We start from the raw sequence: 14,851 nt of genomic DNA on the forward strand, positions 1-14,851 counted from the left end.
GGTCTGAATCAGTGCTGTGGGTAGCAGGGGAGAATGGGACTACTTATAGTTAAGTGCTGCCAGCCCTAAAATAGGATGCACCAGTGCATCAGAATACCAGGACTATAGCCCCATGCTTCGTATGAGTATGCTGTTACAGATTCTGGGAGATGGAGCAGAACTGGGAAGGTGCTTGAATTACGGCCCCAGTTTCGAGTGAATGAATTACTCAGGGTTACCCAAGCGTGTGCTGTGAAGAACGAAGGATGGGAGGAGAGCAGCCCACTCCAGGGGCGAGGCTCCCCGTCTCCCTTCCGTTCGCTGCCTGCGAGCTCTCATCGCCTGGCACTGCAGGGAGAGGAGCAGAGCGGGGAAAGAGGAATGGAGGGAGGGTACAGAGGGAGGGAAAGAAGGAGGGAAGGAGGAGTGGTTTGGCGGGGCCGGCTCCGCGATAAGAGGCGGGGAGCCCCCGGGCTTTCCGTGGCGCGCCGTGCCATGCCGGGCGGGATGGAGGAGCGCTACAGCAAGGCGGAGACCCTGGCGCTGCGGAGAAAGCACATCGGGTAGGGGCGGCGGGGCGGGCGGGAGAAGGGCTGTGCCATGGCATTCTGCTTCCGACAGGCAGGTGAAAAAGAAGCTGAGATTGTTAGAACCAAACTTGGCTATTTGCTGATGGCAGCCTAAATACTCCGGGTGTATAGAAAACTCCCTAAAAAGTCACAGAGAGTGTGGCCTCATAAAGCATGCACATCAACCCCTCTGTAGGGGTCGGCTGCTGAGGGTGCTTCCCTGCACGAGCTGCGTTGGGTAGATGCCAAAAACCTCCTGCAGAAAGGGCTGGCACGGAGCAGAAGAGAACAGTGTCATCCAGAAATGCCCCATAATAATGATGCTGATGAAGTGTGCTTCTCGTAAAGTGTAGCAGAGGAATAGCGGAAGATAGCAGAAAATATCTAAGTAACAGGAGTGTGAGGTGTGAGAAAGAAAGCAAGTGGGTTTTCTTTCTAGGAGTTACCTCTGGGCTTTACAGGGTCCCAATCTCAATAGAGATGACACATGGGATGTGTGAGGAGCACTGCCTGGGTTACCTGGAGACAGATGTGTCTATCCAAGGCCATATAAACACTGCTAAAAGTTCAGAAGGCTTTCATTCTGCTCAGTAATGCCGTTCAACATAACTCCATAGCTGCTGCCACAGGGGCAAAAAAAATGTTTGAAGAGTCCCTCGGATCTGCCACGAGGAACCTGAGTTCTGCTGGAAGCCAGTGTGATTTGTGTGCTTACAGAAAGCTGCTTTTAAGAGTTTTGCTCAAAGCAGTTGATTTCAGAGACATAGAGATTTCAGGGCCTTCTCAGCACCCGTGAAAGCTGGAAATAAAGCCTGCAAGGAGGCAGTGTTTTGTTCCTGAAGGTGACCTCTGTAGCCACTGTGGCTGTTGCGTAAGGAACTTCTGGCTATAGCATAAGAAAATTCTTAACAGCTTTGCTTTACTCCCAGTGAGTTTGCTGGCTGGCTGTGTCCGTGAGCCGTGCAGACAGAAATGCAGTGGGACCTATAGGCACCTGGATAGACTTGCAGCCATTGTGCTCATGAGGACTCTGCTAGACAGAGCCATGCCTTAAAACGCCCCTGGCAAGAGCTGCTCCTGGTTCCAGGCATGGGCAGTTCTTCTCCACCACCTTCTGCTCCCAGACAATCTTCAGAGAAGGAAAGCAGCTCTTTCCTTGTTTCCAGAGCTGCAGCAGATAACCTCCCACCAACCCTTTGGGAGGGGGAACTCCTCAAAGAACTAAAATGGTGTTATTTTATACAATTTTTTTAGGCCTTCCTGCAAAGTTTTCTTTGCCAAGGACCCTCTGAAGATAGTGCGTGCTCAGGGCCAGTATATGTTTGATGAGACTGGAGAAAAATACTTAGACTGTATCAACAACGTTGCACATGGTAAGCAGTTTATCTTGTGCTTCACATCTAATAGGAATCCTAACGCACTTGTTTCAAGTGACAATATGGTCACAGCTCTTTCCTCAGTCTCCTTTTGAGGTTCAGTGACTGTTTGCTAGTATCAACTGTTTTCTTCTTTAGTTGGCCACAGTCATCCCTATGTGACAAAGGCTGCAACAAAACAGATGGAACTGCTCAATACGAATTCCCGGTTCCTGCATGACAACCTCGTTCAGTACGCTCAGCGTCTTACTGCTACCCTGCCAGAGAAACTCTCTGTTTGCTATTTTGTTAACTCTGGGTAGGTCTGCTCATTTTTATTTATTTATTTATTTTTAAGGCTGTTTTCTTTGTGTTTAAGATGAACGTTCAGAACAGGTTGGTCCAAATCTTAAACCTGTGAGAGGGGGGCTTAGTAATAAATGACACAGTTATTTCCAGTAGCGACTGATTGAAGGGCTTAGTACGACGGCTCGGTGCAAGAGAGCCAAAGGATGGAACTGAAGAACATCAGACAAAAAAAGGTGGGGGGAATGGACAACAAGAAACGCAAATTCAGGCAGCAAATTAGTGAACGCTATGTTTAAAGGGGCACACAACCTTGGAAGCAAGTAGCTCTTTCAGATGGTCTGTCCAATCTGTGATCACGGACTCTGCCCAACAGGCAGTAGGAACTGGGGCTGCTGTAGATCAGGCTAGAAGCCTGGGGCTCTCAGCCGGAGCAGATATGTGTCCTCCACTGCTGGATGGTGCTGGGAAGGATGGAGCCATTGTGGAGGTACACGCAGGGCTGGCATGTTCTGTAGCTTTTCAAAGGCTTGCAGTTGTGTTGCGCTTCCAGCTGCTGACTGCACTGCAAAGTGGTCTCATTTGTATCAAGAGGAGGGAAATGTGTGCGAGCAAACTGGGGGAGTGAAATAATGCATCTCTTTGTTGTTTGTACAAAGGGCTGGTTTCGATTCACTGTCTTAAATGGTGTTTACAGTCTCAACCTTAGCACTGTATTCTGTATAGTAACAGAGCCTGCTGTGTCTCAGGCCTACTCTTCTGTGTTAGAACAAATTTTAACTGGGAGCCCTTCCTCACTGCATTGTGGATGTCTCTGCTACTATGCAGGTCTGAAGCAAATGATCTGGCTTTACGACTGGCTCGGCAGTACCACGGACACCAAGATGTGATCACCCTTGAAAAGTAAGTACACAGAACAGACTGCAGATGCAGCCATCAATTCCTACAATTACTTCAGAAGCAGCTTTGCAGCAACCCGCTGCTGCTTGTACTGGCTGCTGAAAGCAAGGCTTTCATAGGAGAAGAGGCCAGGAAATAAGCTTCCCTTTTCCACATTTGATAAACACAAGTTCTGAAGATTTGTAAGAAACAGAGATTGTCAGGCACCTGTGACAGGGATTTCACACAGAGCATCCCAAAGCAATTCAGTCCAGAGGCTTGGGAGTCACTCTGAAGCACCAATGAGTGGTCTAGCCCATAGGATACTCTGGAAAAGGAGCTTTCTGCCACACTCTGCTGGATGTGTTTCTTTATTATAGTCATGAAAGTCTTTTCCAACCTAAATGATTCTAGGACTCAACGATTCTAAATAGATAAATAAATACTTCATGGTTAAGAAGAAAGATCCTGGAGCTCTGCAATGGTGCTGATGCTCTGTTGCTCCGATGCTCAGCTCTTCTCCACTGAACACAGGAGTAAGCACACGAGATTGAGCAGCCACAAAATCAGGAGGAACTGAAAAGGCTGTCAGTCATGGAAAAGGTGGTTGACCATGTCTCTGGGTTTCCCTACCTTAGATGGGGGTGTAAGGTTGGTTACGCTACTGTTGGGCTCTAACTTTTCCTCAACCTCTGATCAGAAAGTCCAAGTAGAGAAACTGCAAGAGCACATCTTTACCTGAACAGCAGAAGGCTTGTTTGACCCAGCTGCAGTCAGATCACTGCCGTCCCCCCTTGACTTACACAGCCACAATTTGGAGCCACTGCCAGTAGCTTTAGTAAGGAGAAGCTGATGATGGTGCTGGCTCAGTTATTCTGTTTGACTGCAACGTCTTGTCTTCCTGAACGCAATAAGGTATTTCTTTGCCCCAGCTCTCCAAAGCTCTGCAGAGTATTGCTACATCTGTGGGCCCGGGGCACAGACTATTTTCTGTCCTTTCTTTGGCTCCACTGGCAGATTTTGATGACTGACAGGAATTAAGAAGAGAAAAGAGTCCAAAAAAAAAAAAAAAAAAAAAAGACCAAAACCCTTTTGTACACTATTTCTTCTGCAATTAGATTGTGACATGTCTTTGGGGTTCAGGATTTCTTCGCATCAAGCTCATGGCTAAATGGAAGTGTTTGTTCCTTGAATGAAGCTACTAAATGTTATGAACTTATGTTCAGAAGGCTGTGCTTCCTAATTTCTAAGTCAAGCTAACCTCAGTAGTAACCACTTTTAGCGTAATTATAAGGCTTTCATTATTCCTCCTTATCCTGAGATTGGCTTCGGCCAAACAGACAAGACTGTCGAGCCTTTGGGGCAGGTAGTGATGAGCTGCTGCTGTACAAAATACGAATCTTCTGCTGCAGCACAAACTCTTAAGAGCCTTTGCAGTGTTATTGGTGTCTACCTCAGAAAGCTTGAGTAGGCTAAACTGGGGTCTCTAGACTGGGAGCGAGCTATTGCTCGTAATCGGTGAGGGCAGCTGGTGTTGCAACCCAGGGACAGCATCTTTTTCTGTCCTTACACTTGCAGCTGATTTAATGCAAGAAAAAATCCTCACTCCTGATTCCTAGCTTGCTAATTAATTAAGTCAGTAGCAGTTTCATACTGCCTTGAAAAAAGATTTAGTGAATTTAAACCAAGATCCCATCACAAACATTTCTACAGTTGCATCTATCTGTTGCAGATACAGTCTCTTAGTCTGGTTTATTTATGGGTATAGTTGTAAATTTAGCTCTTCTATGAATTTGGAGAAAAATGACTTCAACGTTTAACACTCATGCAGTGCTTACCATGGCCATGTTACATCTCTGATTGACATCAGTCCCTATAAATTTAATCAGCTGGGAAAGGACAGCAAGAAGGAGTTTGTGCATGTGGTAAGTGTGGTTTTCTTTTTTTTTTTTGGTTTGGTTTTTCTTGCTTTATATTGTTATGCCTCTTATGCAGCATATTCAGTTGCTCGCTTCTGGGTGTAAATATACTTTCATTCTGCTTTGCTGATGCCAGTAAACATACGCTTGAGTGTCGGTGGCTTTAAAACAGCAAAATTGCTTGCTTTTGTATTTCAAAGACAGTACTCAGCTGTGAAGCTGAATTCCTTCCAGTGCGACAAGTACCCTGAGTCACTGGCCTGTGCAGATACACAGTTTGAAGAAGGTAGCCGATAACTCTTGTGTTAATTTGGCTAAAAATATGCAGGGATTTTGAGTCTATTTTCAAAAACCAGAAAGGCAGAGCACGCGTGTACACACAGTTCTGGGCAGAGAGCTCAGGGTGACCATTGTACTGTTTGATTTCCAGCCTAATCTTGTATGTTTTACCAAACCAAAATTCACTCTTAGAGAAGTACACCAAACTGCAAAGAGGTGTTTCCTATCCAGACTTCTTGGTGTTAACCACGCTGTCAGATTAGTGCCCTCTTTTCTATAATGGTTCCATTTCTTTATTTATGGAACTTCTTCCAACACTGTAGACACTTGAAGTTCACTCAGATTACTTCCTGTGATGAGAATGCTGAAAATCAAGTGACTGATTGGAAAACCCACTTATGCAGTTGCAGAAATGGAACATCCTGCAATAATCTAAAATAAGATGAGAGACGAAGACACGGCATTATGTCTTAGGCGAGAGGAGGGATGATATTGAAAAGGTGGATAAGTTAAATGGCTTTCAACAGTTGCCTTCAGTTGTACTGAATACATTACAGGACTGCCTTTGTGTTTAGGCTTCTCTACGTGTATTTATTGTAATTCCATTCAGAAACTGAGACTGTGCTGGCTCTTATCTGCATGGAAAGACAAAAGTATATCCTGTTCCAGAAACGCAGAGCAAGAGAAAAGAAAAATGAAGTAAATGCTTCACAGAAAGATGGGCTTTTAAAAAAATTTTGGTCTTTTCAGGCTCCTTCTCCAGACATCTATAGAGGAAGATATAGGGAAGATCACCCAGACCCAGCAAGCGCTTATGCTGAAGAGGTGAAAAAGATTATTGAGGAAACGCAGAAGAATGGACGCAAGGTGTGTATCTTGTGCTCTAGAAATGCTGAAGTTTCATCTCCTAAGTGTAAAATGGGGGCACGAAACAGGAAACTAAAGATATACTCCTCTACTTAGTTTCCTTTGTGTTCAAAATGTGCCATTTTTCAACCAGATGTTCTTATCATAATTTTTCTAGGCACCAGTAGACTGTGAATATGTTAGGGCACAGCTAGGCTTGGAGGTAAGCTGAGAAACTACACCAAAAATTCTAGCAAAGATATGTAAAAGTGTCAAGGATGGAGAAAATATGGTAGATAAAACCTTGATATTACAGTTTTGACTGCAGTAGCTCAGATAACTTTGGAGTCATTTAAAAAGATCAGTATTTTAATCACATGATCTTGATTTAAAAAATAATAATAATAATAACTGTAAGCAGGGGCTGCTTACAATGTGTATTAATATTTTGTACAATTGCACTAGCATTTGGGACGTTAAGGTCTTGATTCAACGCCCCACATTCAGTGGAGGTGGGAACATGTTCCCTTTTAGTCCAATGGACTTGTATCACTCTTAATTTTTTCATCAACTTTTTTATTCTCTACTAACGGATAGTTTTGTGTTTGTTTTTTTTTTTTTTTTCTTCCTTTGTTTCCTTTCTTTTGCATATTTCTTAGGTTTTGGTGACATAACCTGTGGCAGGACAAGTTGTACTAAAGGCTAAGCCTCACATGCTATGGAAGCTTCGTACTCTTTGGCTGTAGCATGCCTCTTCAAATATAGTGTATGATTCTTTACACATTACTGCTCGGCCTTGTTTCCAGGAAGACTGCACCAACTCAAAGAGACCTCTTGATGATCAGGGAGGGGTTCAAAAGTGGTGTGGGGATGCAACCCCTTAAATAGCAGACTTGTGCTGAGACTTTTGGGTAATATTGTATCTCTGTTGCATAGGCATGTTGACACGAAACAAATTTTGTTGTTCCAGTGTAACTGATCCGCTACTTTTGCCCTTCTTGACTTGAAATAACTTTCTTTTTCATTCCTAGCAACTGGAATTATTTCATCTGTCAATCTATTTATTTATTTATTTATTTCTCCTCTTCTGTCAAGTGCCTCATGTTGATATTTCACTTGTTTAGTTATTTACATTAGACAGGGGAGCCCAAAGCATAGCCTCGGGTCATCTTCTACCCGGCTCTGCCTGGTGTTTGAGATTGAACAATTAAGCTGATGCGTACCTGTTACTGGAGTGTTCTGGCGTTAAGCAAGTTTTTATTCATCTCTTGGAGAAAACTGTGAACATTGTTGTGTTTCCTCCTGTAAATTGTAAATTAAATTACAGAGCTCCCAGGAGCCTGTAGCTGGTGTCCGCTGACACCAGCGAGCATCTCCAACTTCAATAGCAGTAAGATCAGGGATTAATGGAAGCCCTTGTATTCTCATCATATTGCAAAGGCGACCCTGGCTACAGCGATTTGGGCACCCCCTATTGAAAAATGAGTAAGCTCTCTAGCCATAACTTCTCAAGAGCCCTCAACTGTCCAACCCAGTGTGTAATTAAATTAGGGCACACACTTTAACGTTTATTTCTAGACTGTTACATATTTGTGCAAAGGCCAAACAGATGAACATAGCTCTTACCTGAGTTTGTGGTTTTTTTTGTTTTTGTTTTTGTTTTTTTCAGATTGCTGCTTTCATAGCTGAATCCATGCAGAGCTGTGGAGGCCAAGTAATTCCACCTGTGGGCTATTTCCAGAAAGTGGCAGAGTATGTACATCGCTCTAGAAGGGCATACCTGGAAAATTAACCACAAATATGTTTTTCACTATGGGCTAATCTAATCAATTCAACTATGTCCCTCACGTGTTCTTGTTCTGAAGAGTATGATCCCACTTCTATTTTCTATGGGACAGCAGCTGACTAATTCTTTTAGCTATGTAATTGTCTATCTTTAACGTTCTGTGTAAGTTTGATGGAAGATAAAGTTGAACCATCAGAGTGGTAGCCCTGCAGTACAATTACAGTCCTCCTATTTTCCATCCAAGTATTAGCTAGTTTTTTTCAGGTCAATGAAGCATAAGTAGAGCTTGAAGTATTTGTAGTACTGCTTGTAGTGCTCAAGTAGCAAAGGAGTGCTCCTACAACAAAGGAGAAACTCAAGTCACTCTGGATCCAGATGTCAGACTATTCCTGAAAGCAGAGTCCTGGCAGCAATCTTTGGAATAAGAGAGGAAGAACCAAGCTATTCTTATACAGACTGATGGGATGTATGCCAGGGGGCTTGCATGGTTATGCAGCTTCTGAGCACGGTTGCTAGAGCACCAGCACTGAAGTTCAGTACCGAATTATATTTCAGCAGTCATGTTCTTTCTTTTTTTTTTCTTCCCTAACTTGGTTTCACAGCAGAGATTTTCTGTACTGCAGACATCCTTGTTTACCTAATTTACCTAATTTACCTATTCAAAATCAGTTTGCACAGTCACTCCAACCATCCATTCTATTTATTTTCAGGTATGTGCGTGCAGCAGGTGGTGTATTCATAGCTGATGAGGTCCAGGTTGGCTTCGGCAGAGTTGGGAAGCATTTCTGGGCTTTCCAGCTGCAAGGTGAAGATTTTGTGCCTGACATCGTCACCATGGGAAAGCCCATTGGCAATGGCCACCCTATGTCTTGTGTGGTCACAACAAGGGAAATTGCTGAAAAATTTGGTGCCTCTGGACTGGAGTATTTTAATACAGTAAGTTTGTATGTGAAGGTTTGTCCTTTTTGTTTGTTAGTTTACATTTAGCAGTTACAAGTTGTTCAAGTCATTCTGCTGACACCTGCATTCTTCATTACATCATGTTGCTAAGAGCTGGAGTTAGCCAGTCTAATATTTGAAAACAAATAGACCAGCACTAGCTCTCTGGCAAGTCATGGAGCTCAGCTTCTATGCATACAGATAAATTATACCTTAACTCCCTTTTCTCCCTTGTTTCCTCTGAAACGCTGACCATGTAACACTTCGTTATCCAGGACAGGATCAGCTATGAGTGCTGTGCAGGTGGGATTAGGTCCTGGAAGAATTTGCTGTGCAGCTGTCACCTAACAAAACTGACCCTCTACCAGGAAACATTTGAGTGGCATGCTTGCCACAGAGGCGCAGTTTTCTTCTTATTTCAAATCCTCTTTTCTGCTCCTGTGACTTCTTCCCAGCTGCCATTAATTCCCCCTGCTTTCAATGGAGCTTATATGGTACAGTTCAGGAAACCCCAGATCCATAACCCACTGCCCTTCAGAGGAGCACTTTGTCTGCATACATAATCAGCAAACCATGAGAGCAGCCTGAATGCTTGAGCTGTGGAATCTTCAAATTACTGAAACCTGAAGCGATGGAATGGGGAGCTCCCTTCCTTGGGCTTTGCAACGCTGCCGGTGGGGGAAATGTCTTTCGCAGCTTGCACAGCACAAAATCTCAGCCTCCTTAAGCTTTTCTCACTACATGTCACGTAGGAGAGGTCAAGCAAAAGATACAGGAGTAGTCACAGATGAACATTTCTGATGGGTTCTGTTTTCCTGTTGTTTTCACCATAAGTTTGGAGGTAATCCCGTGTCTTGCGCTATTGGTTTGGCTGTACTGGAGGTAATTGAAAAAGAAGATCTGCAAGGAAACGCTACACGTGTAGGAAGTTACCTCCTAGAACTGCTGGTTGAGCAAAAGAAGAAGCATCCCTTAGTGGGAGATATCAGGTAGGTGTTTCATGGCTGTTAGGTGTTTTAGAGAGGTGATGGGAAAATCTGCAAGTCTGGGGTGAGGGGAACACAGAAACAATATGCCATGATTTACACGCCACTCCTTTTGAAATTGGGCTACCCAACATCAATACCGCAAAGAACTTATTTTACAATAAATGTTTCCATTCAGCTGTTTAGCTGGGGAGTAAGTGTAGCCTAGAAAGGCTCTGGGAGTAGATAGGAGAAAAGTCCATCATCACAGAATAGTCCAGTCATCAGCACACTCCTGGAATGATGGAAACCTCATTCAAATCTTCAGATCATTTCCTTTGGAGATGTTGGTGTGGGTTCCCCTCACCTCACCTTAGTATCATGATAGCCACCTTCAGTTTTGCCTTCGTTTTTCTTCTTGATTTTCTTCTTGTTCTTTGCTACCTTTCACAGCACTCTACTTTGTGGTTCGCAGGTTTCTACAGAAAGAATGTAGCCTTAATGAGTCAGCTGAATTTATTCAGAATCCGCTGTTAACCCACATTATCAGTACGAACACAGGATTTTATCTTTCCGTGTTTTATTCTCTTCTCCAGAGGCGTTGGATTGTTTGTTGGTGTGGATTTGGTGAAGGATCAACAAAAGAGAACACCAGCTACAGCTGAAGCCCTTCACCTCATTTACAAGTAAATATTTTGTAAAGACTGCATGCAGCGATCAAACCCTCCTAATATTCCCAAGTAGTTACTCATTAATTTCAGTTTAAATTCATGTCGCTTATGATAGCATGGCGTTAGAAAAATTTTCAAAATTGAACTTTGCCTAAAGGACAGGAACCATGTAGTTGTGTAACTGTTTATTAACATATGTTCCCTCTTTCCACAGGCTGAAAGAGCAGAAAATCCTTCTTAGTGCAGACGGACCCTACAGAAATATACTAAAATTTAAACCACCAATGTGTTTCACTATGGAAGATGCAAAACATGTAGTGGAGACAATTGATGTACTTCTCACAGGTATGTATGCTTTAATGCCCAAAAGAATAATCTGTTCATTTCCAAATGACACATGGGGAACACCAGCCACAGTGCCATAATGCAGACCATTACATGTCAGGAGAAGTAATTACTTTCTGTGCTTCTTGTCCAAGCTGCTGTTCTCAATGTCATTTATTCTAAACAAAGTTTTAGAAGCCTCATAAGTACTTGATCCACACTTTTTAGGCTAAATCCCGCTCTTGAGTCTTCCTCTTACAGACTTGTTTTCTTTTTTTGCATATTTTATTTTGATTACACAAACTGAATGGTAAAGAGCAGATAAAGTAATTCACTAGAGGCCTGAAAGACATTACTCAAACACTGGTAAAACTTTCCATAATGCTCTGTTTGGGTTTTTCATTGTTTTGTTTTGTGTTTTGGTTTTTTTTTTTTTTCTCTAAACTGGCTTTCTTGAGCACAATTGCTAGTCTTGCTCCAATTTAGCCTGAAAGTCTTCAGGCTCTATTTATCTTCTACCTGGGGACCAATCCAGGGGAAAATAACATCAGGTTATTTATTATTAATAACATACTATTAGCGTACGGGCTTTCCAAGCCCAGTCTAAGTTGAATACTCTCTTCTCCTGAGATTAGATAGACTGACACGAATTTGCTGGATAAAGGCAGGCAGGCAGCTCTGAAAGATCTGTCTTGAACCCCTGTGCTAAGCTGCTATGTTCACTCTAAACTCTCACAAGCTGCACGGCCTTCATACATTAATCACGTTTCCTTGGGAAAATGTTTTAGGAAATATTCATTATTCTTCAGTCACTCCCCTGTGGGATAAATGCACAGAGGAATAGTTGATGGGGTACTCTTTTCCTCCGGCCAGCTGTTAAAATGACTGTGCGCTTACTTACTCTTGGTTCTTTTAAATTATTTTTTTCTTAGAAATAGAAGAGGCAACTGGAATGAAGACAGGAAACGATGTATCTACAAATGCACATTGTAAAATAAAAGTATGTTTTGAATTTTTATGGAAATTTTAATCAGATAGATGTTTGCTGAAACAAATGATTTTAGTTGAGTACTTTTTGGTGGTACGAGTGGCTCTGTGCATTGAACCTGAGCTCAGAACATAATCTATTACAAGAAACCTGAGAGGATTGTGTTACTGGGGCAGATCTAAAAAGAGCTGGTAACACAGACCTACAACAAGAAACGTTTTATAGACAAACCCATTGCCTTGTCTGCCTTGCATATATGTAAACAAGACCTACCAGACTTTGGGCTGCACACAACTGTGAGCTCTAAGCAGTCAAGAATTTTACTCATTCTAGGTACTGAGTGCTGCCAGTGGATATTTGGCCTTCTAAGCCTGCCTTCAACCTGGAAGAGTTCCAATTTTTACAGTGTTCCAAGGACTTAGTTTCCACGATAGGTCTTTGAGTATGAATGGTTGCCATGCATTCAAATTAGGACGTCTTAAGTTGCAGCACTGGCTTTGGACAAATCATATATAATTTCTCACACCCTTAAAAGTACGTATCGTCCACTGTGCCATAGGAAAGCTCACTGAGGTGTTCCTTGGTGAGTTTTCCATTGATGCTGCAAATGGCAAGGATGCAATAGCTCAGCTGTCTAGGGAGGAGTAATTAAGGCAGAGATTGTATGGATTACTGGCTATCCAGACAGCGCAGATGAATCTAGATTTTGGGTACAAACTGTCTGTTATTAGCATTTGTACATTCAGGTCAATCTCTTCCAAAGGCAAGAAGTTGCGCTACTAAAACGGAAGAGTCATGCAGAGTTTCTTAATGGAAATCAAGCTCAGTTGGCTGCATGTTGAAAGTTTAGCATGACACTTCATTGATATTTTGTTTGTGTTTCAGGCTAATGAAGGAAGTCCTCAACCAGAGTCTGCAACTGAAAGCACCAGCCATTTGAATGGAGCTGCCTGCAGACAAGAAAATGGTTTTTATCCTGAAAAACACTCAGTGCCAAGTAAAACAATAAGGACATGAAGAGAGAGAGTTTTCTTGTTCAGATTGAATTTATTTCCTATTTGTTTTTGAGATGAAGAGTGCAATAGTGCTAGGATCTGTTTAGAGCTTTGTGCTAGTACCAACTAGCTTCATTAGGAGTTTAAAATACATGTTCAGATATAGCAGAAATGTACCATGTGGTCTGAAAGCTGTGTGTGACAGAACAGGCAAGTGATACTTTAATACCTTGTTGCTGATTGAAGGCTTGACACACGTAAACAATCTGCTAAATTGAAGGATTTAGTCCCATTACACGGAATCTGAATTACTTAACCACCGTGCAAGAAAATTGCCAATTTCATTAAGTTTAACACAATAAGCTTAGCATGCTATTTTTACAGTATTTTAAATTTCAATATGTAATATTGAGATGTTAATCACTTTCCATGTTTTAATGGCTGAATTCACAAAACATTGCTTGAGAGAGAAGCCATTATTATCTCCTTGTATAACTTAGGTCCTATGGATCATTCCCTGCTGATGTACGTTAGGGTAGCTTTGCTAATGTCGATGATACTCTACCAAGTGTCTACTACTGTTTGTGTGAAGATGGAACATTTATGCAAGCCATTCTTGCTTTGTCTTCAAAGAAAATGAAAAAAGATCATAATTTTCTAGGGATGAAGCAACTTTTATAGATAACTATTTATACAGAGTAAGATTTTTATCTTTCTTTTTCAAAAGTTTATATATTGAACTCCCTCAGTCCACAAAATGCGCTAGTAGAGGTTCAAAATGAGGTTCCCAGGGACAGCCCAGCAGCCCAGCTTGCATTCCCACGGATTTTAGATGTTTTGAAAGTCATGGGAATTTCCGCCTGATCCTTTCATAGCAATTCTGTTAGTTCTTTTTCATCGGAGGTGAAGCGTTGCATACCAGTTGCATTGGATCCTGATGCATAAGTGACTACTAACATTTGACAGATTACTAAAATGAGATGCCCTCTGCATAAAGTATGCATACAGCCACTGCCTGCCTTTGCTTCAGGTAATTTGGGCTGACTTGCCTCCTTGTTGGTATTAGATTTTAATAGTGCACAATTCTTTTTTAATACCTGCCCAATTTTACGCTATGGAAGACACTGAGGGCTTCCAAGTGGTTTGTATTTCAGGAAAAAGACAAAATCTTTTTCCTTTTAAGCTTTCACACCCTGAGTTCTGTTTTGTTATTGCTGCTAGTGATTCTACTGCTATGACTGAAGACTCAGCACTTTAATTTTGTATTTTCCACAATTTGCTATGTTAACATTGATGTTTCCAGTGTAACTTCTTCTGGCATTCTCAAGCTGGCTTATTTTCTATTTCACAATTCTTGAATAATTCCATAAAAATAAATCTTTATTTGTAATATGTAATATTTGTGATTATGATGTCCTCCGCAAGGGTTTTTTTGTTTCCATTTCGTTCTTCGTTAACATCTATTTGATGAGGAGAAAACACTTAGCTTTGGCCTAGGCTTCTCTTCATGCGGCAGTAGAACTGGCGTGGCTGTTTCCCCAAGGCTCTATGCTACAGCGCTTCTTCCTCCAAGCCAAATGTTACCTCTGCTGCCACAACTCAATACTTGTGTGACCTTCCTGCATATTGGACTGGATCCTACTAACCTCACATAAAGAGGCAAGACATAGGTCTTTTCCAGAATGATGCTACAGAGACCTAAGTCAAACTCATCCGGAGGGGTGGTGGGGAGTTATAAGACCAGATACAGCACTGCAAGACTAGTATATCAAAACAAATGCCAACATATTAAGAGCAAATTTCTGTGGAACTTTTTCTCAAAATCAAGACTGCCACTGAGGCTTTGAAGCCTAGAGCTTGGGGAAGGGAAGTGCCCTCCTTACATGCTACTTGGAGGCCAACCACCTCTTGTTCACTGTCAGCAAATTAAATCACCTGAACACACTGCACCTATCCAAGGGATTAGTAACAGTCCATTTCCTTCCTTACTTCTTGGAGGTCACCCATTTTTCCTAAGTGCCCCACGTGTTTCCTACCATGAAATGTGTCTA

At 42.2% G+C, this 14,851-nt stretch overlaps 1 protein-coding gene across 1 annotated transcript; it reads left to right on the forward strand.

Moving 5' to 3' along the window:
* Positions 1-446: 446 nt before the first annotated feature.
* On the forward strand, positions 447-14,197 carry ETNPPL (ethanolamine-phosphate phospho-lyase). Its single transcript, XM_042871229.1, has 13 exons — positions 447-542; positions 1,803-1,921; positions 2,063-2,222; positions 3,038-3,112; positions 4,920-5,013; positions 6,037-6,153; positions 7,802-7,884; positions 8,629-8,854; positions 9,692-9,846; positions 10,419-10,508; positions 10,708-10,838; positions 11,750-11,817; positions 12,691-14,197. The coding sequence occupies exons 1-13, from the start codon at positions 475-477 to the stop codon at positions 12,820-12,822; spliced, it is 1,518 nt and encodes a 505-aa protein (XP_042727163.1). The 5' UTR covers positions 447-474; the 3' UTR covers positions 12,823-14,197.
* The last annotated feature ends 654 nt before the right edge of the window (positions 14,198-14,851 follow it).

Source organism: Lagopus leucura, unplaced genomic scaffold, assembly GCF_019238085.1.
Source record: "Lagopus leucura isolate 7727_CA_CO unplaced genomic scaffold, USGS_WTPT01 Super-Scaffold_100004, whole genome shotgun sequence".
In the NCBI taxonomy this organism is placed as follows: Eukaryota; Metazoa; Chordata; class Aves; order Galliformes; family Phasianidae; genus Lagopus; species Lagopus leucura.

Coding starts and splice junctions, on each gene's coding strand:
- ETNPPL (XM_042871229.1), top strand. CDS start 475: ATGCCGGGCGGGATGGAGGAGCGCTACAGCAAGGCGGAGACCCTGGCG. Junction 5,014..6,036: donor AGAAGGAGTTTGTGCATGTG/GTAAGTGTGGTT, acceptor TGGTCTTTTCAG/GCTCCTTCTCCAGACATCTA. Junction 10,839..11,749: donor AATTGATGTACTTCTCACAG/GTATGTATGCTT, acceptor TTTTTTTCTTAG/AAATAGAAGAGGCAACTGGA.